The following is a 24,783-nucleotide window of genomic DNA, read 5'->3' as shown; positions in this document are numbered from 1 at the left end:
AGAACCAAGGAGTTTTTTGCAATTTAGTAAAAGACTTCAATAAACGATTAATTGATGAATTGCTAATCAATTCTCTGTTCATCTACCAATCAGTGAATCAATTTTCAGTCATGATTGGATACAAAATGCCAAATATTCAATCACTCAAGTCTTTTTTTTTTTTTTTTCATTGAGCAAAACACTTAAATAAAGCTCATTGCTGCGAGGACAATGAGAGGCTTTATCTGTAAAGTGAAACAGTATTATATATTATATATAAAGATCTATAGATGTGATGTGTCTTCATTAAAAGGAGACAAAAAAATAAGAGCACATGAAAAAGCTTTATTGTCACACCAAGCTTTTACATAAACAAATTTAGAGTTTTTGACCTCAAGCTCAGAATGTTTAAACTATTAAGCAATGCCACTGGGGAGGACAAGTAGTGAACTCACTGTTATATAACTTACATAATTTATTAAATATCTTTATTTGGCAGGATTTTACAAGGAAGCAGGAAAAATACATAAGTTAGTGGAGGTGCTGTACAGCTTTTTTTTTTTTTTTTTTTTTTTTTTTTTTACTTTTCTCGCCTGTGGTCAGAGAGAGGCAGAATGTAACACTGGGAACAGCAGTAGCAAGACAGCTTTACAGTATCTGCTTCTAAATGGAGTTGAGCCTTTGCAGGTACACATTCAGCTTTCACAAACACAACAATATAGCACTAGAGGTCATTTGGGATGCACAGGAATGTAAAGTAGATAAAGAAAATAGGAGGGGCCTAGGCAATGGAAAAGTTCTACTTCAACAACTTAACATTCACACTGGGAGAGAATCCGTTCACTGATGCGTTCTCTTCACCGGTCAATTCATGACTCTTAATACATTCCTTTAATGTAAACCAAGATATAAGCACTCCCTCACTTCTCAGGTTAATACTTCACTGTGTCTTCTTTTCTATTATTTTCTAATAGTAGGTATATCGCTTTGGGATTTTTTTTTTTTTTTTTACATAGTGGATTTTGTGATTTATTCATTTTTGCATGTAAACAAATCATACAGCACAAACACCCTTGAGATTATATGGCCATTTGGCAGCCTAGAGATTAAGTAGTAACAGACAAGGCATCTGCAGAGACCTATAGCATACTGTGAGGCAGCGTGGGCACAGACAAATCACTGCTGCTCCATTAGTGTAGGCCAATATATTAAGAATAATAATGCTGAGCTTTAAAAGTCAATGACGATTGATCCATGCAGGTGAGCACCACCACCAACACTTAGTTTATAGTATTAGATATGAGGCTGTGCTATAATACAGTGTTTCAAACTCACAAAGGAAGTCCTGATATAACTCTGAAGACCTCGCGGCATCGTGTCATCCTTAGGTCCCTCACTTATAAAACAATAAATAAACAGCAACATCAAAATGTATCCCAATCATTTTTCTTTGGAGGGGGGGGGACTGTGCATGTACGATGAATGACTGCAGAGTGGACCGGCCATGCTGTGAGTAAGTTCACAGAGGAGGCCAGGAGAGATCTGACGGCAAGGCTGGAAATGCCCAGTCTCCCTTCAGCCAAATTAAAAAAAGTGCATCTCAGCAAGTAGCTGGTAGTGCTGTGCATGTGGACGTATACATGAGGACTAGTGAGTAACAAGGGTGTGTGTATGTGTGTGCGTGTGTGTTAGAGTAGTTAGTGCTGTGTGGAAGTCGGTTGTGGTATTCAGAGTTCTTCATTCCACAAGGTGACTGTGGCGCGTGGGTGACAAATGTGTGAGTCCAGAGTTGAGCAATACAGTTTGTGGTTCTGGAGGTGCAGACCGGAGGGGTGTCTTTAATTGCTAAAAGATCCGCTATCTGCGTCACTGGATCTTCCCCAAAGTGGAACTGAGCCACTGACACAGATGAGCAGGGGATCATACACTTATCACTGACTGCAGGAGAGTCACCTTATAAGCTATATTTGGCAACATTAAGCCAATGTCATGGCTTCTTTCATAGCTTTGAGCAGCATTTCATGTTTGATTAGACATAATCTACCTTCAAAAATAGACTTTTTTTTTTTTAATACCGTCCGCACTCGTAAACATCATCCACTCTAAATATTTTACTAAGTTTTACAACAAAGGAGATTGAGGCTAGGCAAGCAGTGTTACAGTATTAGATAAAACAGGAATACCAATACTGGCAAGAGGCAACATCATCAAGTGCTATTTATCATTCTACTGCCAAACGAATGGCCCCTTTGATAATCAATGCAAAGTGACAGTGTAGTATAATTTACTAAAGATAAGGGTTTTACAGCTTGAACAGTGTCGTGTCGATCTGTACGTCCGGCAGCATATCAGATAAACGTGAGGAGTCACTATACCAACATTTCACTTATTCAGTGCTCCGGATAAAAACTTCACTGGACAAAACAGGAATAACAAGCACTGTCATTCTCAATGGATGAATACAATTATGGATTTGGAATGGAATAATGGAATACTATAGGGGAATAACTGTCAGATGCTGATGAGCGTCAGTATATCTTGGATTCCCTCTGATAATATGAGGGTGTGGTGTGCTGTGAGCATGTGTGCGCACAGTTGGTCTCTTAACATGTGGAAACACCACAGAGGTGAGCTGTGGGTGTGATGACATCATCCACCCAGCATGGGGATTCCCTAACAAAAAACACATTCTCTTTCTCTCAACTCATTGCATTTGTGTCTCTGTCTGGAACAGATGGGATGGGTCTCTCTCGCTCCCTCTTTTCTTTCTGTAGCTCAAACTCAACCGCAGCAAGGTGTGAGGGCTTCAATTCAGAGGAATAGGTGGGCGGGACAGACAGCTCACTAAATCAAGATGTAACATATGCAGCCCGATGAATAATCAGCAACAGCAAAACAGAAGGTGAACAGACAAAGAAAATACAACAGAAATACTCTTGGTCACAGCATGCAATGCAAAACACATGCCGCCCACATTCATAGGATTAAGTTAGATCATCTGATTGATATGGCGCCCTCTAGGGGTTGTGGAGTTTGCAAAGCCCTGTTTGGAACTAGGGAGAGGAGAGGAGAGGAGAGGAGAGGAGAGGAGAGGCCCTAGGCGTGCTCCAGGAGCCACTGGAACAGCGGGGTGCGGTGAAGTTCTCTGCCTGCCTGGAGTGCCTCCTCTCTGGACTGGGACTGACTGTGTGTCTGACTCTCTTCACAGTAGCGCAGCAGCATGTGCAGCAGCTCTCCCACCCTCCACTTCCTCTCCTGCAGTCTTTGGACCACAGCTGGGAGCTGAAAAGACACACAGTTATCATTCACTTCAATAATCAATTGTAACTTAGATTTATTAGTATGGACCTCTGCCAAGTCTGGATCTGGGTATATGTGTACGGGTTTGAGGTGAGATGATCCTGTATTAATCCCACAACGGGGAAATTTGCAGTGTTACAGCAAAGGGGATAGTGGATTACTAAACCATCATTATCCTTTCTCCCACCACCTCCACCTGGTCGAAGGGGCATCCCAGGACAGAGCTCACCTTCTTAACCAGTCTGTTAAATCTGTCTGTTTCCCATTAGTTATGAAAGGTACTGACACTGGAGAACAAATTAGAGAAATTGATAAATTCTACATGAAAGTCAAAGAATATGACTACATCAAATGGGTCACTTAATAGTGGCACTCTACAGTCAGGGGTGCTTGTACCACAGGGGGTTCTTTTGCATTTCCATGGATAAACATGGAGAGAAGCTCCACTAATTTGAATACACTGAAATTATCATTTAATTGAAAATCTATCCACATGTTGAGTTAACTGTAACACCTGAACATGTTAGGTGTTAACACTGAAAGTGCTACTTAGAAAACTAAATAATGAGAGTGCATAAAGGTGATCAGATGGACACATTTGGTGTCAGTGGATTGACTTGAATTCATCCAACAGGGCTTTGGGGGCATCTGCATTAGAATATATAACACAACCTGTTTTACTTAATCATCACATTAGCTGGTGGTTTTCAGCCGTTCGTCTCCACAGCAAAGCTAACTGTAATGGAAAACAGGATACCACTATACAAGACCTAACCTTTAAAACCAACCTCAACAGTCATGGAGAGAATGACCCGTCTTATTGAAGCCATCTGACTTGGTTAAAGAAAGTCTTAATCTTTAATGATAAAATACCACAGCAGGAACCTGTTTGACATGGCAGGAAATAAATCCTGTGTGTTCAGAATGGACTGAGGACAATCACCTGCTGGAGCTCTCTGTCAGGACTCAGCTGGATCTGGGAGATGTCAGCCAAAGAGGCTGCCACCCACTGCAGCATGCTCCTGAGCTGAGGGTCAAGGGTCACATGTTGAGGGCCACACCCAAGCTCCCTGACATCCGAGTTTACTATGACCAGAGAAGTCCTGGGAGCCTGCACCTGAGTCCTGTCCACACAGAGAGTCCCTGCAGCACAGACAAACATGGATCATTCAAGAGGAATCATATTTTTGTACTACTTCCTGTTCTTTTAAGAGGCTGGCCCTCCTCAACACTGATCACATGAACCTTTTGCACATTCATGCGTTCTCATCTTCTCCAGTATATCTCCAAGACAGGCAGATACACCAAGTGTAATACGGAACAGTCATTTGCTCCCTCAACCCTGTTGTGCTCCGTGCTGGGTTCCCACGCTCCCACAGCAGAACAGACCCAATGAGGAGCCCCCGCCCCCAAAGTGGGGGCTGCTCTGGTTTGACACACACACATAATGCAGCGAGTGACTGTGGAGGGAGTGGAGTGGATGAATGAGCATTAGTGTGGCTGGATATGGGGGTGGTAAAATCCCCGGCTACAACACACTCAGACAGGCAGACAGACGTACACATCCAGCCTGAATCAAGGCCAACTGTTCTGAATCTCAACGAATGGAAAGCACAAGACCTCAAATTAGGAAAGGGGCCCCTCTTCTCCCCACATCTCTCTGCTGTCCAAAAGTGTGCCATGTTAAACTGTTGGATGGTTTTTCTTTTGGCCAAAATCTGCATTTGTTCACAATAGCTTTCACCAGATTAGAAAACCCTTGAAGGTGAAGTTGCGGGCAGTAAAATATGCTTACCACTGGATTCCTCTTTGACCTCAGTCTCCTTGTCCTCTGTATTGTCACTGTTGGGTGAGAAACATCACACAGCTTCATTAAAAGAAAGAAATGACAATAAGCATGCTTAAGCTAACATCCTTTGATAGAAGCAGAGCAGGATATCAGAAATCACAAGCTTCAAACAAAGCAACCCCAATCAAAAGACATCTGACACACACTGAGGGAACCATGATGCATATTTCCATTCAGTTTTTCCAGTAAATTTACTCTTCTGCTTCGATGTCACAGTGACAAAAGTGTACATCTTGATTTTTCCATTCTGAATGGAACTCAATATCCTTTTTGTCAATTTTGCAAATCTTTGCTGTGTGACGTGCCAACAGGTAAACAGTCATTTCTCCGCTTTAAGATTGTTAATCGCAGTCTTGTTGACACAGCCCACGGCTACAGACACTCAGACTCTGCTCAATATGATATAAGGACATCGCTTTCTTTGCAGAATGAGTACATCTATTCACATCCACTGTTTTTATGAATAGGATCATGAAGGAGCGATGACACTGTCAAAGCAGAGGTGAGGAGGACTACGAGAGACAGGGCAGCACCGACTGTCAAGTCATCCTTTTTTTTTTTTAATCAAAATAGTAACCAGTACATAATGACATATGGAGCCTTGACCAGCACAGCCCAATTTTAAGACAACCTTCATTATTTTTCCTAACCTATCTGAACATGTTTTGAAGTGTCATGTTTAGATGGAACTAATCCACAAACCTAAATCTGTGAGAAACCTGCCACCTAATGGCAGGCACTGAACTGGCCAGCTGCTATTTGCCAATCTTCACTGCCAAGTGATGTTACCTTGTGATGAAGGACTGGGTGCTATTATACAACCCTCTATTACTGTACAGTGCATGTTATCTGACATCAGTATGTGTTGTGATATTATTATTTGAAATATTTATGGACAAAACATCCATAAAAATCCAATACTGCCATAAAGCAGTCTTGCTAATTGCCTTGTAACATTACATACAGTGGCCTAATACATTTAAATATATTACATTAATAACTAAATGATAGACATATTTATGTTGTATATATATTATCCATTAACTCCTACAGTGTACCATCTGAAGAGTGACACCAGGTAACAGTAGATGGCCAGTCCAGATGGTCTCAGCAGATACCAGCAGGCTTCACATGTGTGAATGTGGATATGGGTTTAATTTAAGTAGACAAGTTACAGTTACACTTTGAAACAAAAGGATTGTCCCAGCAGTGCTGCCAGTTTCAATTTCAGACTGAAAAATTTGTATCAAGTTTGATACGTTCTGGGAAGCCACTGGAAGCTTATTACAGCAAATACTTTGTGACCTCATTTTTTTGTCAGTACTACTTGTGCAGTTTTAGGCACTGATTGCCTTGTTGGTGCATTCAGATGTCTGTGGGAATCTCTGACATCTAAGAACTGGTTGTCAGCTGCCAAACAGAACTGAATTAATGTACTCCATTGATGGAAAATAAAACCAAGAAAACATGGAAGTTGTTACAAGGATAACGTAAATGTGGCAGCTTTTTGCATTTAAAAGACTGTTTTTCAGTGGTGATCTCTCGACCTCAAATGGTACCGAGGTTTCCTACAAGCACATGCTGATTAACATGTTGACTGACAGTACTGCACTGCTATAAGCCCAAACAAGCGGCAGCATGGATGGAAGCAAAAACACTCACCAGCCTGAGAAAACAATGGTGTGTTTATATATGGCTGGCAGTATGGATTAAACTTGTCAAAGCTGTAGATTATCTCTGCGAGTATGTTTTCATTAATGAAATAAGGCCAATGATGGCACACCTGTAGGACTAATATGTGAACCCATTAAAAAAAACACTACAAATTATCCTATTAGGAAACCAAATTAAATGCAAGTAATGCAGAACCAGCAAAACATTGCATGCTAACATTAACAAGCATATGCCATGTCAAGCATATTTATTCTTAGAGCTTTAGTGTGGTCATACAAGGGCGCTGGTGGTTCCTAGTATGAGACAAAGCACAAATCAAAATAGCATTGTACAATGTTTTAAATCATTTTCATATCATGTGGCAATTGCCTGGTTCCAATTTTGAGTTGAGATTTTCCACTGATGGATCTGTAACATTCTTCTTTACTTACTTTTGGCTTTATGGTAAATTCAATGATTCAACCATAACTTTGTCCCATTCTAGGTGAACCCCACCAGGTCTGACGCGCATTTTGGAAGGCTAGCCATGTCAACCAGCTGCTGACCAACCTGTCAGAGGGAGAGAATGACATGCGCTCCTCACAGGCCTCCCCCTCCAGGCCTAGACTGCTCCAGCTACTGCTGTTCCCATTGCTGCTGGAGAGAGAAGGCAGGTAATGCAGCACTACAACAATGACAGGCACTACCTGCTAAGCGGGACATAATCACATGAGAGCTACTGATATGGAGCAAAGATCAGAATATAATCAGCAGTTTCATCCCATTTGTTATAATGACCATGTCTACCATGTAGCTTCAACAAACAATGCTCAGGCTGATGACCATTTCTGGCATTTGGAATAATCCTTTAAATACCAGGTGAGGTTCAAAACAGAGAGGGATTCTCCAAATGATGCAGATTTTTCCACCACACACTATATCCCACTGAATCACCTGTAATGCTGATAGAGACAATTTGTTGTTAAAGGCCTAAAATGTGAGATCATTACATTCTTGTCCTCACATAATCCTGTTAATCCTGCGGGTTCCACCGGGACAACCAGCTGACAACAGAAACACAACATACACGCTCTGTAATTAGTCAATGATTAGGCTGCTGGCTGGAACCTGCACACTGTGGCCTGCAGCACTCTCTGTGAGGCTGAAGGGAGGAACATTTCTGATATCTAAAAATACCTCCTTTAATCTGCATTAACGCTGCTACAGCTTTCTCCATGTGGTTTGAGTGAATGACACATGGAGAGAGCTTTTTTCATTTAGTCAATTATCATGTTCAGAATCTCAATCAGACCTCGACAGTGATTTTTTTTTCTTCTGTTATTTCATCTGCTGAGCGGAAATGGTTGCAGCAGGCTTTTGAAGACAGAGTAATGAATTACACATGGTGGACTTTGTTCCTGTAGAAACACTGCCTGAAGTGAAGAGAGCACTCAGACACACCTTTAGAAAATATTATGATACATTAACTTGGCCCTGATGGCCAAAATAACTAGCTGCGAATACATCATGTTCTTTCAGTGTCTTGGGAAAGAATCTCAAATGTTGTCAGTTTCGCTTCCATAGAGATAACAACCTTTGACAGAAATGTCAACACCATAATTTCCAGACTGGAGACTTGTGTGAGACCATGTGACGAGGGCCGATACTCAGACTCACTCACTTGGTCTCACTCTCTCCCTCTTTGTTGCATACACACAAATAGTGATGATGTACATCCAAAATGCGAAAGCCAATTCTGCCACAGTACAATTTGGCCCTTAGCCCTGTGATGCATTTCACAAACATTCTGAGTAGAACTTGGCTGCATAGACAGCTACATGAAAATTTTACCCAGTACACAGCAGGGGTTTCAATAACTCCTACTTCCGGTAGAAAATTCCAAAACTGCCTGAAACCTGAGCCCAAATCCTGCTCATAAACGAATCAGTATAGAAACCCACAAGGGTTGTGTAACAGGTCAAAAAAAAATCAATAGAATTTCATGGGTACGGGCACAGGTAAAAATGAACGAAATAAGTAAAACTTTCTGTAAAAGCCTATGACACAACCTTTGACCCCAATTCAATTCACATCCGCATGAATAATGGGACATCACTGATCCAACAGCAACATAGGCTAGATACTAGCTAGTACATCAGAGTGGAGGACATAAAGGAAAAAATGGGCAGTGGCGTATACCAAATTGTGGACAATACATTGTCGACGGCCAAGTCTAATGTAGGAAAATAATAACAGTATGCTCTACAGGTAATTGGATATTTGGTATGTTACATATGAGAAAGCTAGTGGTTGTATACCTATCACTGAGGTGGAGGAAGCTGCTGTTGTCATCTGGGTGCTCATCCTCAAAGCTCAGGTTAGACCAGCTGCCCAGGCTGTCATCTCCCACACTCAGCTGCTGGGACACAGAGGACTCAGTGGCCTCCCGACCAGGAAAGCTAAATGCACAGAGAGATGGAAGGAGACAAAATGGACAGTTTCAAAAAATATGCAAGTATCTACGCTTTCAAATTCCTGATGACAATTTTGTCTACCTACTAAAATGGTAAAGTTACGTGAGAAGTATATGTGAAATTGGAGCAGCTTGTGAAGTCAATTGAATAAACATGCTTGCTACAGAATATGTGTGACCCTAGCTATAACATGAACATGTGGACATGATGATCAGAACTTGCAAAAGCAACTACTAATGTGAATCTTGGTGTTTGTACCTGATGTTCGCAGTCTGACAGATGTTGGACAGGGCTGAAGTCATGATCTCAGCTGTCAGGCTCTCAGCATAGCTGGTTCCATCATGTCCAATGCCACTGTCGGCATTAAGGCTGGTGTTGCTCAGCTCACGTTTAGCTGTCTCCATTGCCATGGACACCATCTCCTCTGCAAACGCTGCCCTGTGGTCCAGGTCAATGTGTATTTTAGGAATCTCCAGGCTAGAGAGCCGCTCAGTCCTTGCCTGACAATCTGTCCCTCTTTTCCTCCTCTGTAATACAGGCTGGTGGTGGTGCCTGCTAAGTTTGGTGCAGTATGGGCACTCATGGACCTGACAATAACGGCATGTCCTCTCTCCCAGGGCTTGGCCCATTGATGGCACCTCGGATAACCTCTGGGTGTGAGAGTGCCTATCATGGCCTTGGGTCCTCTTCTGCTCCCAGGATGAATGCCCAACTGAAGCCAGACTCATCTTCAGAGTGTCATCAACTATTTTCCTGGCATAATGCTCGATGACTTGCATCACCCTACTCCTGTAGCCTCCATCGTACAGGCTTCCTGTACTGTGATAATGCTTGCTCTTAGCCTCCTTGGACAACAAGGGGCACGAGAAGGAGTTCCTGATGAGATTTTCTGCCATGTCTTCCAGTTTGGACTTCTTATAAAGACAGGAGTCAGTAAGTGACTTGGGCAGCCGTACAGAGGACAGATGCAACTTACGTGTGACATCACAGGTGATGTTGTAAGCTAAAGACTCTGCAAAGTTTAACAGATCCATGTACTCCCTCTGGCTCTGCTCTTCAGAGTCCCGACAACAACACTGAGCATCCTTGTCTGAGGGATAAGCCACTGACTCTACTCTGTCCTTGGGCGATGAGGCCTCACTACCCGAAGTTTTCCATTCATCTGGCAGTGACCTGGAAGAGTGAAGGCGGATGCTAGACGATCTCTGCTTGATCTTGCGACTGGCATGAGCCAGGCCTAGTTTTATGGAGCGGTAGGCCAACCGGCTGGCATACTGGTCTAGGACCAACTCCCTACTGCCTCCCTCCTTTTTCAGCACCCTGATGAGGTAGCCCGCATACTCATCTGTCACACTCTCACAGCTGGGATACTCAGAGGACAGGCCAGAGCTGGCGCTGGAGATTGTGCCTGAGGTGGAGGTGGGAGACCGGAGGACAGAGGCTACCAGGTCATTAGACCATTGCTCAGCCAGCCTCCCTACCCTCCAGTCTCTGTTCTGGTCTGTACTGGATTGGGACTGGTGTTGATGATAGTAGTGATGCAAACATTCAGAGTTAGATCTGTCAAAGCTTCTTCTTCTGTAGGCCCTGTGATAGGGACACTGCTGTGCAGAGATCACCATCTTCTTCACATCATTGATGACCTCTCCCGCCACCTCCCCAGCATATACCCACAAGGTGTTCAGGGTCTGCTCTGAGAACTGGGCCACACTGTCTCTCCGTCTCTCACTGCCTTTGCTTAGCTCCCCCTCCTGCTCTGCCACTCCAAGCGTGTCCATCTCTGTTGCCATGGAGACAATGTGACAAGCCAACCGCTCAGCATAGTGGAGAGCTTCCTTGTTGGACATTCTGCGAGTGGACATCTGGTTCAGCTCATGCCGGCCTGCCACTGTCTCTAAACATCTGTTAGTGCAACCAACACCTCCCTCTCCTGCCAATTCTTCATCTTCATCCTCATTGCCATCTGCCTCCTCAGACAGAGATCTCATCAACTTCAGCATAAACTCAGCCTTGTCTGCCTCAGGGGTGATGTCTTTTGGACCTGGACCAGGCTCAGGCTGATAGTGAGGGGTAGGTGGGGGGGTAGCAGGGGAAAATTCCTTGGCCAGTTTGCTTTTCAGTTTCTTGGAGAACTGTTTTATCTGTTTTTCCTTGGACACCTCACTTGACTGTTGAGGGGTTGAGGGAGGGGTGCCAGGGGTGCCCCAAGACTTTTGGCCAGAGCTTGGAACTGAGTCATCCCTCGGGACAGATGTCCTCCTTTGTCCACCCATCTCAGTACCTGGCACATCAAGAGTATCCATCATCATAGGATGGGTTTCAGCCACACCTCTAATCCTGGGGTCTAACTCACAGCTGGCTATCCCCTGGCTTTGAAAGTCTGTCTGAAAGGAAATGTTAGGTATGCTAAGGTCTGTTGCTTGCTTGACAGGACCATCCTTCCAAACATACCCAGAATCTCTGCAGTCATATCTGAAACTCTCCCTGCCAGCTTCATGCTTTGAAGGGGAATCTGGAGCCTCATAATTAACCATCTCCTGCTTAGATGAAGAGCCACGCCTGCTTCCGATTGTCTTTGTGAGGAAATCAGCACAGTCACCAAAACTCTTCTTCATCTTAGAAGCAGTTATGAGGTCACAAGCCTCAGTTACTATCATATCCACCATGTTGCCAGAGAAGTTTTGAAATGGATGCCTTCCTTGGAAGGGGTCTCCTCCAGGTATGGGTGTCTGTGTTCCATGACTATAAAGGTGAGTTTTTGTAGATGTGGTGGTGTCAGAGGAAGATACAATTAGTCTTTTAGGGCTGGCCTGTGGGGTATCCGACAAGCTAGATTTATACTGACAGGTCTCCTCAGAGTCCTGGAGGTGAGAGAGGGCTTGGCCTGCTTGTGGTACAGGAATACAGCTGGCCATGCCAGATACAGTGAACAGGGCTTTCTTCACTGTGCGGGGAGCAACCTCTCCTGAGGGCTCTGGGGCTGCTGCAGCTGAGCCGGCACTCAAAACCTGCTGGTTAGCAAAGGTACTGCAGGTGTGAGTGCTAGTGTTCTCTGCACTGACTGCATAACAGATGTTGTCCAGAGACACACTAATAGCCGCTTGGCTAGTGAAGGCAACATCAGCTTGGGAAAGTTCTATGAAGGCCTCCTGGATAACAGACTCAGACAAGTCTGAAGCATAGGAGGAAACCACCTCCTCCTCTTCTTCTTCTTCTTGTCTGTGGCCAAAGGACCAATCACTAGGAGTGAGCGGGGTTGAGGGGTGGGAGAACTGACACACTTCCATAATGCCCTCAAACACCAGCTCTTCAGCCAGATCAGCAGCAAAACGTGTTACTGTGCTGTGGAAAATCTGCTTTTTCACAGTCAGGAACTCTTTCAGTGCTCCCGACACAGCCTCTCCAACTAGGAAACCAGCTAATCCATTAATTGCTCGTTCCTTCAACACATAGGCATGGCGCATGCCTATCTCATGGAAGGCCATCTGAAACACAGACGATGTGAGCCTGGCAGCTAGGTGACACAAGGTGGTGGTACAGGAGGATACGCCTTTTTGGAGGTCTCGCAAGGCGCTTCCCAAACTCATTTCCACAAGGTCAGTGGCAAACCTCTGAATACCATCCTTCAGTGACTGTGATTTCTTCTGCAGCTTGGTCACTGTTACAGTTTCTTGTATTTCTGAGAGCTTCATCAGGTAGCCTGAAGGATTCTTGAATTCCTTGTGGCAGACGCAACTGAGATTTTTGTTGTCACTAATGTCAACAGCAGACTGGTAGCCACACACAGATCCCAAAATTTCTTTGGAAAGACTGCTGGCAAAGTCTGAGTAGGTCTTATACAGAGAGCAGAGATCCTGGGGTTTACGTAGTTCTGAGCTGTCTTGTCCATCCTCATCGGTCTTCCAGAAGTATTCAAGTGTTCCACTAGAATCCACCAGAGGGCTGAAGGCTGAGGAGCTGACGGGACTAAAAAGTGGACCACCATTCTCCTCAGAAGGGGTCTGCACTGGTCGAGTTGAGTCAGGCATCTCAGAGTGAAGTGAGTAGGGAGAGCCAGGTTTCAGAGGAGTGGGCTTTTTCACATTGGCTGGGAGAGTGGGCTGGTCAAAGCAGTGAGGATTCATACCCTTAGTTGAGCAGCCCCTAGAAACATATTTGGATGCTGACCCGCTGGACTCAGTGGCCCTTTTCTGTGTGGATGGGGCACTGATGGCATCCAGAGGCAGTGCGAGAGTGCAGCTCTCTGAGCTCAGTTCCTCCAGGTCATCAAACTGGTCAAAACTATCAAAGAATTCACTGACTTCAGAGTCTGAGTCTTCAACTCGCTCTCTGGGCCCCCCTGGCACCTGGGGGATGTCAAGCTTGGCCAGCAGGCTCTTTTGGTAGCCCACCTCATCCAAGAAAATTATTGGGCTGGGGCTGGAGCAGTCTGACTCTTCTGATTCACTGACATGAATCAAAGGCGAGGGGAGACGAGCTCCAGGACTGCAGTAAGTCCATTGGGATTCCACACCTGATGACCTCTGGACTGTGACAGATACATCTGGGCCTGACCTATGTTTGGCTGAAGATGAACTTATGATAATGCGGGAGCCTGATAACTCCTTTCTTCTCTTGTGGGGTGGGACTGTCTGTGATGCCACATCACGCTTTTTAAAATGGCGATAGGAAGATGCAGCTGTGGAGATGGACAAGGACAGAGAGGAGAAAAATGCTTATACACAGTAATACAAAGATGGGACAAAAGACAAAAAAGTTCACCAGAAAAGGAAGATGAATGAAAACAAAAGATGTGCATCCACTGTGCCTTGATTAGACACAAAGGAAACACTTTAAATTCATGCCACAAAATTATGATGGTATGGAAAACAGAAGATTTAAAATTCATTTTGGATTTTTAAGTGGTATCTTTATTCAGATGGATACTCAACATAAGAAAACAGAGGCCACTAAGCATTGCATGTTAAACCTACAGGGATTGTCTCCTGTGTCGTCCTCCTCCAGATGCTCCAGGGCAGTGACAAAGTCATCCTCAATTGATGAGACTGACTGGTTGGTGTCATCTTCCTCTGGCTGGCTGGGCTCAGCTGTGCCCCTCTGAATAGTCTGAATTTCCAAAGCATAGCGAACACCTGCCATGTAGCACCCCAACAAACCCACCAAAGATCCTACACTGGCCTGAGGGTGGATGGTAGTGGTGGGATTATGCCTCAGCACACACACGGCCTTTAACCAACACTGAAGGAAGTAGAAAACAGAACAGTAAGAGATAAAGAGGGAAAAAGAAAAAAGGAAGAAAAGACGAACAGAAATACTGAAAGTTAAGCTTGGTTACTTGATGATTTATTCAGCTCATTCATTGTATAGGACAATTTACAGCATTTGTAACCAACAGGCAGACAAGTAATGTCCAGCAAACACTTAGAACAAGACAAGCTGATAACGTGAATGATCTTAGCTATTGCAAATTAATAAGAATTCACATAGCGATTTTTTTATCCTAATTTTAAAGGAGCAGGGAAGAGGGACGGAATTGTATTGTTATGTCTGTACTCTGATTGCAACTTGATCATTTACATGCACAGAATACAAAATCATTCTGTGCAAGTCAACTCTGTAATGCAGATAAGGTGGGAGGTCTCACTGTCTGAAACAAAATCACAGAGTGACGTGCAGGGTCTGTGTGAACCCAAACACTACACACAGGATCACGACGGACAAGGCTGTAATTGCGGGATGGAAAAACAACATCTCAATGTCTGTCTATCCCACCTGCATTTTTTCAAAAATATGAGAAAGACAGTATATTGGTTTATGTGCAGGTACATACAAGGCTATAAATGTGGGAAAACAATCCAGGCAACAAATCCACACACAAACAAATACCACACTTAACAAGTGATTCAATTTTACTACTTGCTGTTAAAAGTCAAATTTGTCTTAAAATATAGTGAATGAAATATAGATATAAAATATAGTGAAGTGCTAAATGCATCAGATGCATTACTTGCATGTTTCTATTGGAAATGAAGTTGTTTCAGTTTCTTTTGTAAATGACATTAACACATGTTGAGAGAATTCTATGAAAACAAGTTTTAGCTTAGGAAATGATCTTGAGCCACTGGTGCCTATTGTAAAAAAATCACGTCTTGATGGAATAGATCTATCGACAGGCACAGAAAAACTTGAGTACTATACAGTACCTCATTCTTACTTCCCTGCCTTCTGGTAACTTGCTTCATTCAACATGTTGACTGAGCACATTCCTTCAACATGACAGGCCTGTCACCTACCTGAGACCCAGAGTCCTTGTGCTCGGCCAGCCTTCGGCAGTCTTTGAGCAGCAGAACCTCGTCATTCTTGAGGCTGTGTATATGGAGGGACCTGAGAAGTTCACACAGTCCTCCCGGCAGAGTTGACAGAGCCTTCGAGAGAAGAGACAGAAGCTGCTTAGCTTGTAGGTCACAAGGTAAACTGTAAGACCTACCAAGAACTCAGTGGAAAATTATTTTTGTTACCATCGCTAACCTGAAAACTGTGACTCAATCTCCATCACTATCATATCAGAACTGGATCTGACAAGTGTAAGTCTATAAGCAGGACAGTACTTGGGCACCGTGACAACTCACCTGGTGGGTGACATCTTCCCCTTCACACTGACCAGGCAGACACACAAAATGAATCTGAAAGAGCACAGTTGACGGTCAGTTTATGTTTCAATATGGCTGAGCACTGCTTATGTTTGCACTGGGGTTGATGTGACTAACCTCTGTCAATCTTGTTGAGTCTCTGGTTGGCAGCTCTTGGCCAACACTGCATAGTTCTTTTTTATTCCTAAATAGGTTCTTCACACACTGAGCCCCACTGTCACGCACAGTCTGCAAGCACACATGCAGTGTCTTATAAGTATATGGTTAGCCACAGAGATAATGAGAAACTAATGTGATAGTATTTGTCTGTCACTGTAGAGCAGTATTTTGTTTATCCTCTTTTATGTAATTGCTTCCTTGTAATAAACGATTATTAGGTATACAGATTATATTTCAATTCACATATAAAACACTTTAAAGATCATATTGGCCAGTCCATTTCATGAGAAAATCCATCTCAAAACATTAGAAACTGCAGTAAACATCTGGCAACTAACGAGCACAAGCACATAAAACAGTTATAATACAGTACTGTATCATACATTTTGTAACATTACATCAACATTGGAAGTTTGAAGCAAAATGCAAATGTCAATGTTTTGTGAAGACCAAACTAAATCTGACAATTTCTCCTGCAGAGGGTGCAGGAGCAAATGTGCATCTAAAAATTGTATGTCAGATGTAATGCCAGGCATAAAGAATCATTGGAGAGTGGTGCTTGCAATGCTTTTTTAAAGAGACACTACAAATTACAGAGTCCAGATTGTCAGAATAAAATGCTGTGTCCCAGCAGACAGACCTCTTTCCGGACTGAAGCCCTGGACCTTATTGAAACTCCTCTAATACGGGCACAGGCATCCATAGCAACAGTGAGCTGCACGTGGCTGGCTGACAGGCTGCTCACCTGTGAACAGAAAGGTGCCAGGGAAAAAGGACAATAGAAAATGACAGAGTGAGTGATATGGCAAAAAAGTTCAGAAAGTAAGGTCAAACTGTTGAAATAAGAACGCTAGAGAGAACATACAAAGTCAGTGAGTTTGAGTCATATCATTACTTTTGGTCCCACAGCTGAATCTCTTGTATGAGGCTCTCTCTCTCTTGTTCTATCAACAATCTTCAGCAAGTAAAAGAAAACAGAGTTGTTGCTCTTATGTGGTACTCAGCTGTCTCACCCTCAACCATAGCAACAATCACATGACAGCCATGACGGCATCAGTGCTCTTAGTAAACAAAATGATATCACAGTATTCTCTATCTACTGCTACACACCGACATACCAAAACAGGAAGCATGATGTGACAAAGTCAAGAGTTAAGTCACTGCACCTGTGGTATTCAGCAGTTTAATGAGCCAAGAGTTACCAACTCGAGCCTGTAAAACAAAACATTTCACCACAGGAGGCAATACATTAGTTAACATTTTGGTTTGTGTTCTGCATTTTTGAGATTGTACAGCCAACCTTCTAGACCAACATTTTCTTCCAACCTGTGTGAAAACAACATGAATCAAGCTCTTAAAAGTAGGCCCAGACATGTCCTGCTAGTGAGGATAAGCTATAGTAGGCCATGCTTCTTTGATATTCTTTAAACAGTCAGGCCTGCATCAAAGATCAAACAGCAAGGCAATAGAACAGGGGTGTGTGCTCAGAGAAGGGGAAACACACTTGGTAAGCAGCATGAGAGAGCGGGTAAAGGAGGCAAAATATTTACAGTGTACAAGAAGGAAAAGTTTCCCAAGAAATCCAAGCCTCTCCTTTGAGGTATGGTCCAAAGCAGCTAGTTGAGTCTAGACCCAGGCAGGCGGTCCTACTGATCAGCCCATCCTACATCCTGAGAACCAGAGGGATAGAGTACATGCCACTGGCTTCCTCTGGTGTTTCAGGACCTCCAAGCTTCTCATGGGTGCTTTGGTGGGCTGTACAAAAACAACACAGCCAGCAACTGCTTCCTAACCTCAACTATGCAGTGCATCTCAATTCGTTCACAAAGGAAGCAGGCACAATGACGTCTATTATGGCTGTGACTATCTCGAACAGATATGAATAGCATTAAGTAGCTGGCAGGGTGCTTTTTTAGCCTGGGATGTTTCATGTTTAATTCCCAGCTTTAGCATTCAATGGAACAGTAAATGTGAGTCAACTTAATAGGCCTCCATCATCACCTTATGTAGCTAATGTGGTCACATAATACCACATGTATTTGGTATTAGTCATGTCATGGAACAAGTTCAAGTCTAAGATTAGGCTTAAACAAATCCTGAAGGGCTGATTCATAAAACTAATTATCACAGTTTGCAAAAAAATGTAATGGAGCTAGGCTGATGCAGTCGAAGGAATCTGGGGGGTGTTTGTGATCATCTTAGAAGGGAGACAGCAAAACAACCTGTCAAGGGCAAAAACTGTGTAGTCTAAAATCTTGTTTGGTTGGGAGCTGATGTGGGCCAAATTTTGAGCTTGAGTCTGGGTGGCCGGAAGGATAGATAAACAGAGACTGAGAGAGAGAAACACAGCCTGGAGAACATGAGAAAAACTCACAGCTCACTGTGAGACCAAACACAGGTCTCTAATGAGGAACAGGTGACTTTTTGGTCAGGTGATATCAGGACTAGTCGTTTCTTTGAATGTTTTTTTCTTCAGGTGATTAGTAGGCATACACCAATCCAATACTGACACTGAATATGAGTTCTATACTGACCCAAAAAACTGGATTGGGTGACGGTGATGATGTAGTAAGGCATATCGTGGGGCAACTGAGTAGTTCCAGCACTGAACCCCAGTCATTTTGAGTGTTTTCCAAGTGCACTCGCTGGTAAATTGATGAATTGACTGCATTCCTTGGCATTTAATGTATTAGCTGACTTTTCACAAATCCAGTCAATGGTATTTTATGTAGCCAGCTTTACTTAATCTAGTTAATTTAGTTAATTAGCACAAGATAATCAATGACTCTAAACAACAAAAACTGAACATTACAACCTTTTGTTATAATGTTACAAGTAAAAGCTCTGCATTCAAAATTCAGTCCAAAAGTATCAGCACCAAAATACACTTGAAGTACAAAATATAAAAGTACTCATTATGCAGAATGACCATTTTCAAAATAATGAGAAAGAGAGAAAAAGAGAAAATCTGGTTACCGCTGTTTCTCTGCTACTCCACAGAAAATATTTACTGAATATAAGTGTAATCAACGACAAGTACTTATCAATGCACACTATGTGTTAACGTTGACTGAAAATTGCTCCAAATACAGGTGCTGCTACTGTCTGTCCTGCTTGAAACGATCTAAACAGGTTGACAGCACGGATCTGTTTGAAACTACTGAGAGCTACATGAACTGTGAGATCAAAGAGTGTCGCAACTCCCGCATTCAATGGCTCTGGGGACCATCTATGGACCAACCTTTTCCATTCAATTCTATGTTTAACACTAAATGTGCATACTATGTTAACCGTCAGCAACACGCTGGTAGAATTTGCTAAAACCTAACTGGGGTCAAGAAGAGGACACCTCACCTCACCACAGACACACAAACTATAAACCAGCACAATAATGACAATAACCAATATAAACCACCATGTTCTGAAAAGACACATTACAAACACCAACAAAAAGTAACATTTGCATTTTGGAACATAGAACAGCAAACTTAACAAACAGATGCTGACCATGCCTCTGCATCCTACCATCTCCCTCAGAATTTCTTACTGTTGCTGTCAGTGTTTACATTGCCCACAACAATAATGTAGTGGGTCTAGTCTAACTTGGTGTTGTGTTGAGGCCCTTGCAGACAAAACATGACAATGCCACCACTGCAGTCTGAAATCTATTTCCTACATACCTCGCCCTCTGATGGGCTTTGCTATCGCTTTACCCTCTTGAGGCTTTGTCTCAGCACCTGACAATGAATTTTGTACTCACCACCCAATCGGGGGTAGCATCCTTCCCCTATCAAGCCTCAGTGCATGCATTGCTCATCTCCCTTTTTCATTCAGCCATTTTGAGAAATTGATTGTTCCTGTTGGCTTTGTGTCCCAGAAGGATTTTTTTCTCCAAGTTTTGTGTCACCTACACCTCACTCATGCTGCCTGCAGACCCCCATGAATCCTGGTTCCTCTGCATGGACCAGCAGCATCAGGCTAAGGCTGAGACTTTCACTGCCTGTCTCACACTCCCCCAGGAGAGACATGAGCAGCGGCTGCACTTTGGTCTGTCAGCTAGCTCCCACCATGCTAGCTTGGAGCCAGCAGTGGAGAGTGCTATGACTCGACCCAAAATGTGAGCCGAACACAATGAGGAGGATGACTGCCATGTCTTTGAGGATGAATACCCAGCCTCCCTCATCAAAGACGACAACATGTCAGCTGACCACTGCTACCCACTTGAGGACAGTCAGGTCTGGCTCATCTGCTCTGTCTCCCCCTGGTACAGCCAAGGTCGGCTGTCACTCCCGTCTGAGAATGTGACAGGATGATGGCCAACCTTTTCGAGTGCTGTTATGCTGATTCTGCACAGAAGGTGGCCCTGGCAAATAATATGGCTTTCCTGTGGGATCTTTGGACCTTACAGCCACCAGAGGGTGGAGCTGTCACCAATGGTGATCACAGAGATCCAGACGACGGTGACCTCTCTCCTCCACATGTCTCAATGCTTGATACGTGCTGTCCAGGTCAGGCACAGGCACCTCTAGTCTGTTCTCACTGAAGGAGAAGGAGCAGTGTTTTCTGTTGAACGCACCTCTTTTCACCAACTCACTCTTTCAAGCAATGACTGGGCTGTTGGTGGTGATGTAGAAGGTGTCGGAGCAGTTGGCCCCTCTCCACTGTCCCAAGGAAACGCCCTGCTTTCCAGCAGCAGCAGCTAGACCAACAGCAGAGCTGTGACATCACTGACCTACAGAGAGGCCTGCTAGCCAGCCCAGCCTCCGCAGCTGCAGCCAAGTTTGTGGCAGGAGCGTCAGGCCCATTCATTCCACTTCCTTGGGCTGGTGACAATAACGGTGTCAGCAGCCTTATTCTTTTGATAAAAGGCATAACGGAGAGTGCTTCTTCTAGCAGTACACAATCACAGGCACAGAGGTTGGTTCAGAGGTTAGCGTTGGTTAGCATATCCACTCAAATGCTGTGCTGTTTGCTGTGTTACTTCAGGTGCAATGCTTACCAGAATTAGTCTGATGTTAACTCAGTTAAACAGGTGCTTTCAGATGTTTGCATTGTTAGTCATGTGAGGCTTGAGAATACTAACCAACATCAATAAATGTCTGATTCTCAAGCCCAGCAAGAGCACCCTACAACTCAACCAGCAGATGCCATACAGGCATCAGGCTACTGTTGGACTCATGCGCAATGATTGCACGTATGTCCGAAGTGCAGTTGGAGGCGATTCTACAGAGAGTTGATGAGTCAAGTAAGCAGTGCCAGCAGTGCGTCCTGTTGCCTCTCGGAATGATATCAGCAGCCCAACTGGTGGTGTGCTTTGGGTTGCTGTATATGAGAAATACACAGCACTGGTATGCAAGCAGCAGCTCCATGTCCCTGCCCTGGTGAAGGGAAGTCATGTTCTGGGACTCACCCTGCTGCCTTCATGCAGGGGTGCAGGTGGGGTGCATCCCTCATTATGTTCAGTTCTTCATAGACAACTACGTTGCTGAGGTGGAACCTTGAGACAGTCAACCAATAGCGAAGCCCATTAGAGGGCTACACACATACTCATAGAACTGAAGTTATATCTAGGTAACTGCTTTTCAAGTTGCCTGTGCCATGCCATGACATTTTTGCGTTAAACAAAGCAGCAAGCTCGCCAACAAACCACGGAACCCAGCAGTGAGTGCAGCTCAAATCTTGCTATGTCTGAAAGGAGCTTAATGCAGAAGAGCACAACAACATCATAGTACTGCACTAATACAAGACAGCAGTGGATCTAGTAGCCGAGGATGCTAATGCTATATTGGTTTGGTATTCAGGTACTCTAGTGGTTATCGTGGAGGATTATAACAGTTGCAGACTAGACAATGTTCTGCTACAATGTTCTGACACATTTTGTGCCCTTTCATGACCACCATGCAACCCCCCCATTTTTTTTTAAATTCACAGTTAGCAGGAACTTAAATGTCACAAGCCACAATCATACAGCGCCCCTGAATGGTCAGAGGACACCATCACACAACTCCATTGCTCCCTCGCAAGCTTACATTTTATTCTCAGACAATGCAGTTGTATTCTATACTGGAATTTTAATTTCTGTTCAATTTGTTCTTTAAAAAGATTTACACTTGAATTGTAATTCCTGTTAAATTTGAAGATATTATTTGATAGATATATTTCAAGTTGTTGGTGCACAATTATTTATTATTTCAATAATAAATAACAATTCAGTATATTTCGAATTGGTGTATTTATTAGTTACATTTTTTTTTACAAAGTTAGGAAAGCAATGTTTAATTCATGGCTGAATGATGAAGCAAGAATGATCCCAGTCGCACAGTGAGGCATACATCTTACTAATTAAACACTGGTATCAGATTGGTACTCTGTATCAGCAGATTCTGGTATCGGCATCACATCAGAACTGAAAAAAAGTTGATTGATGTTTCCCTACTGATTAGTCGATGAATCAATTAGACAAATAAAATAATAATAAAATCTGGAACTGTTTTGATTGATAGTTGATTGTCATTTCTTAGCTAAAATGCTGTACATTTCCAAGTCCCAGCTTCTAATTAGTCATTTTTCACAGCACACAAGTCTAACATTAAGTGTCAGTTAGCCATGACAACCTGACAGAGAACCAACATGTCCAATACCAGGGCCCACACACAGAGACAGCTAAATGGAATTTAGCCATCAACAATTTTATTATTTAAGCCGGTGCTTTTTCTATTGTGGCATGTCAAAATGTATTTCGTGAAAAAAAAAAGACCCATTGTGTGCATTTGCTTATTTCCTTCATCTTATGTGACAGACCTTAAATACCACCAGTTGTCCGAAGAGAACAATATACCAACAACTAAGACGAAATTTGGATGTATCTTCACCAAACATAATCATATGATGCGTTAATGCCAACTAATGACGGCATCCATCCATCCAAGTCTCTGACTGTGGGTCTGGGTGTTGATACTGACTTCACTTCAACAGCACAGTCCTGTCAAAAGTGTCTTTAAAGATGGTCGTTCCTTTTCAGTGTCCCCTCTTACCACGCCTACCTTCAGTGAAAGAAACAGAGCTAAACAACACATTTGCCATTTTACGTGTACGAAATGTTATCACTAAAGACTGTGTACAACAAATTCAACATTTTATATTGTGGCCGCGACTTCAATCAGCGACATTAAAGCATTTTGCATAACGTTAACATGACTTGTTGACCCTGAAACTTCCATTCAACAAACTGAACGTAATATTTAACACCTCCGTATGTTTCAAATAATTGAGTCTAGGGTATAATACACCTATTGACGGCGTAATACATTGAAATGAGGCAGACATCGGGTGTTTGGAAGAAGCCTAGCTAGCTAATACCACAGCTTGTGGGGCTGGTACCCGCCGCAGCAGCAGGCCACAGTGGAGCCACACACTGTAGATGCTGATGTTGATTCAGGCTCTATGCAGCCACTACCAAAACAGGCAAACTGTTATCTGACTAGCTAGCCGCAGAGCGATATGCAGATAAATCATTTCACAACAAACTATCGGAAGACATACAACAACAGTCATCCATAACCAAATTAACCACCTTGCTAGTTGACAGGCTGTCAATCACTGGGCTATCAGCAAAACCAGGCCGCAGTCGGTTCGGTTTGTGATGTCACCTTATTGTCGTTAGCTAGCACCTAGCCATCCAGCTAACGATAACCTTAAACTAAATTCAAATGCCTGATCAATAACAATCTGTGGGCATTTACTGAGTATTCGAAATATAGCTATTTTCCTTTATCAGTTTATTTTACCTCACCGTTCAGTGTCGGACTCCAGCAGCGTTGACGGTAGCCGCTGTGTTCAATGCGCGACCCACAAACGATTCATCCGTTTTGAACTGTTCTCGCTGACATTAACGTAACTGAAGTTAAACAATTCGCCAACCTTGGTTTCCCCACTAATGCCCCGATTACTCCTTATTGCAATTAAAGGTGGGCTCCATGGATGAATGGTTGATAAGCTTAATGACTATTGTGTCTGTCTATTTCACCACAAAATGGCAACATGCACGTTCATTGAGAGCAGCAGCTCCAACTATTTTCAGTGTTTGGAACCTTTATGACGAGGTAAATTCTTTCATAGAGCCAGACCTCCCAAGAAAGTTAACTGGATGATTTTAAGAAGATGTATGCACTTTACCCTATTACGATCAATTTCAACGATTCTCTGAAATGAATCCAACTCCCCATTCACGTGGATCACCGTTCTTCCCATGAAAAGCTGTTTAAGGCATTATCAATCAGACACCGAGACAACGATTCGTGTCGCACTGGCACTGTCGAACACAGAACAATCAAGTTGCAGGCAAATTAACAAAAATGTGCTTGTTATTAACATTTAAGTTAAATAGAATTTCATTTTATGTTACATTGGGCGAAACCATATAAGCTGCACTCTACTGAATTGCCACTATTAATGGATTCAGACAATGGGTGTAACTGTTGGCATTCAGGACATTATACATTTAATTTCATTTCAAGATCAATTTTGCACTTGCATCAAACACAAATTGCTGTTTTGTATCTGTACATTCACACAGATTTATCACTGAATCTGGTGATGCTGTGCTCTTGTGACATTTATTAATTTGTAGTTATTTGTATTCTTCATTGTAATGAATCCTGTCTTCCCGTACCAGAAAATTAACAGATATTTACAATACATAAGAGAAAGTTAAAGCTCT

General features: G+C 43.2%; 1 protein-coding gene across 5 annotated transcripts; it reads right to left on the bottom strand.

Moving 5' to 3' along the window:
* Nucleotides 1-304: 304 nt before the first annotated feature.
* Nucleotides 305-24,257, bottom strand: akap11 (A kinase (PRKA) anchor protein 11). 5 transcript variants are annotated; one of them, XM_076746341.1, is made up of 12 exons: nucleotides 24,240-24,257; nucleotides 16,705-16,809; nucleotides 16,023-16,133; nucleotides 15,885-15,938; nucleotides 15,549-15,680; nucleotides 14,229-14,493; nucleotides 9,514-13,933; nucleotides 9,100-9,240; nucleotides 7,352-7,438; nucleotides 5,075-5,121; nucleotides 4,223-4,422; nucleotides 305-3,261 (listed from the first exon to the last, which is right to left on the bottom strand). In XM_076746341.1, exons 2-12 carry the CDS (start codon nucleotides 16,765-16,767, stop codon nucleotides 3,076-3,078), a joined length of 5,706 nt encoding a protein of 1,901 aa, XP_076602456.1. In that variant the 5' UTR covers nucleotides 16,768-16,809; nucleotides 24,240-24,257; the 3' UTR covers nucleotides 305-3,075. The 5 variants fall into 5 exon arrangements, with proteins under 5 accessions (XP_076602456.1, XP_076602455.1, XP_076602458.1 ...); XM_076746340.1 differs by lacking the exon at nucleotides 24,240-24,257 and adding an exon at nucleotides 23,857-23,903; XM_076746343.1 differs by lacking the exon at nucleotides 24,240-24,257 and adding an exon at nucleotides 23,857-23,903 and having other exon boundaries at nucleotides 7,352-7,435.
* Nucleotides 24,258-24,783: the final 526 nt, after the last annotated feature.

This window comes from Chaetodon auriga, chromosome 13 (assembly GCF_051107435.1).
Source record: "Chaetodon auriga isolate fChaAug3 chromosome 13, fChaAug3.hap1, whole genome shotgun sequence".
Classification (NCBI taxonomy): domain Eukaryota; kingdom Metazoa; phylum Chordata; class Actinopteri; order Chaetodontiformes; family Chaetodontidae; genus Chaetodon; species Chaetodon auriga.
The sequence above is the reverse complement of the archived record's forward strand: the minus strand, read 5'-3'. Positions and strand labels throughout refer to the sequence as shown.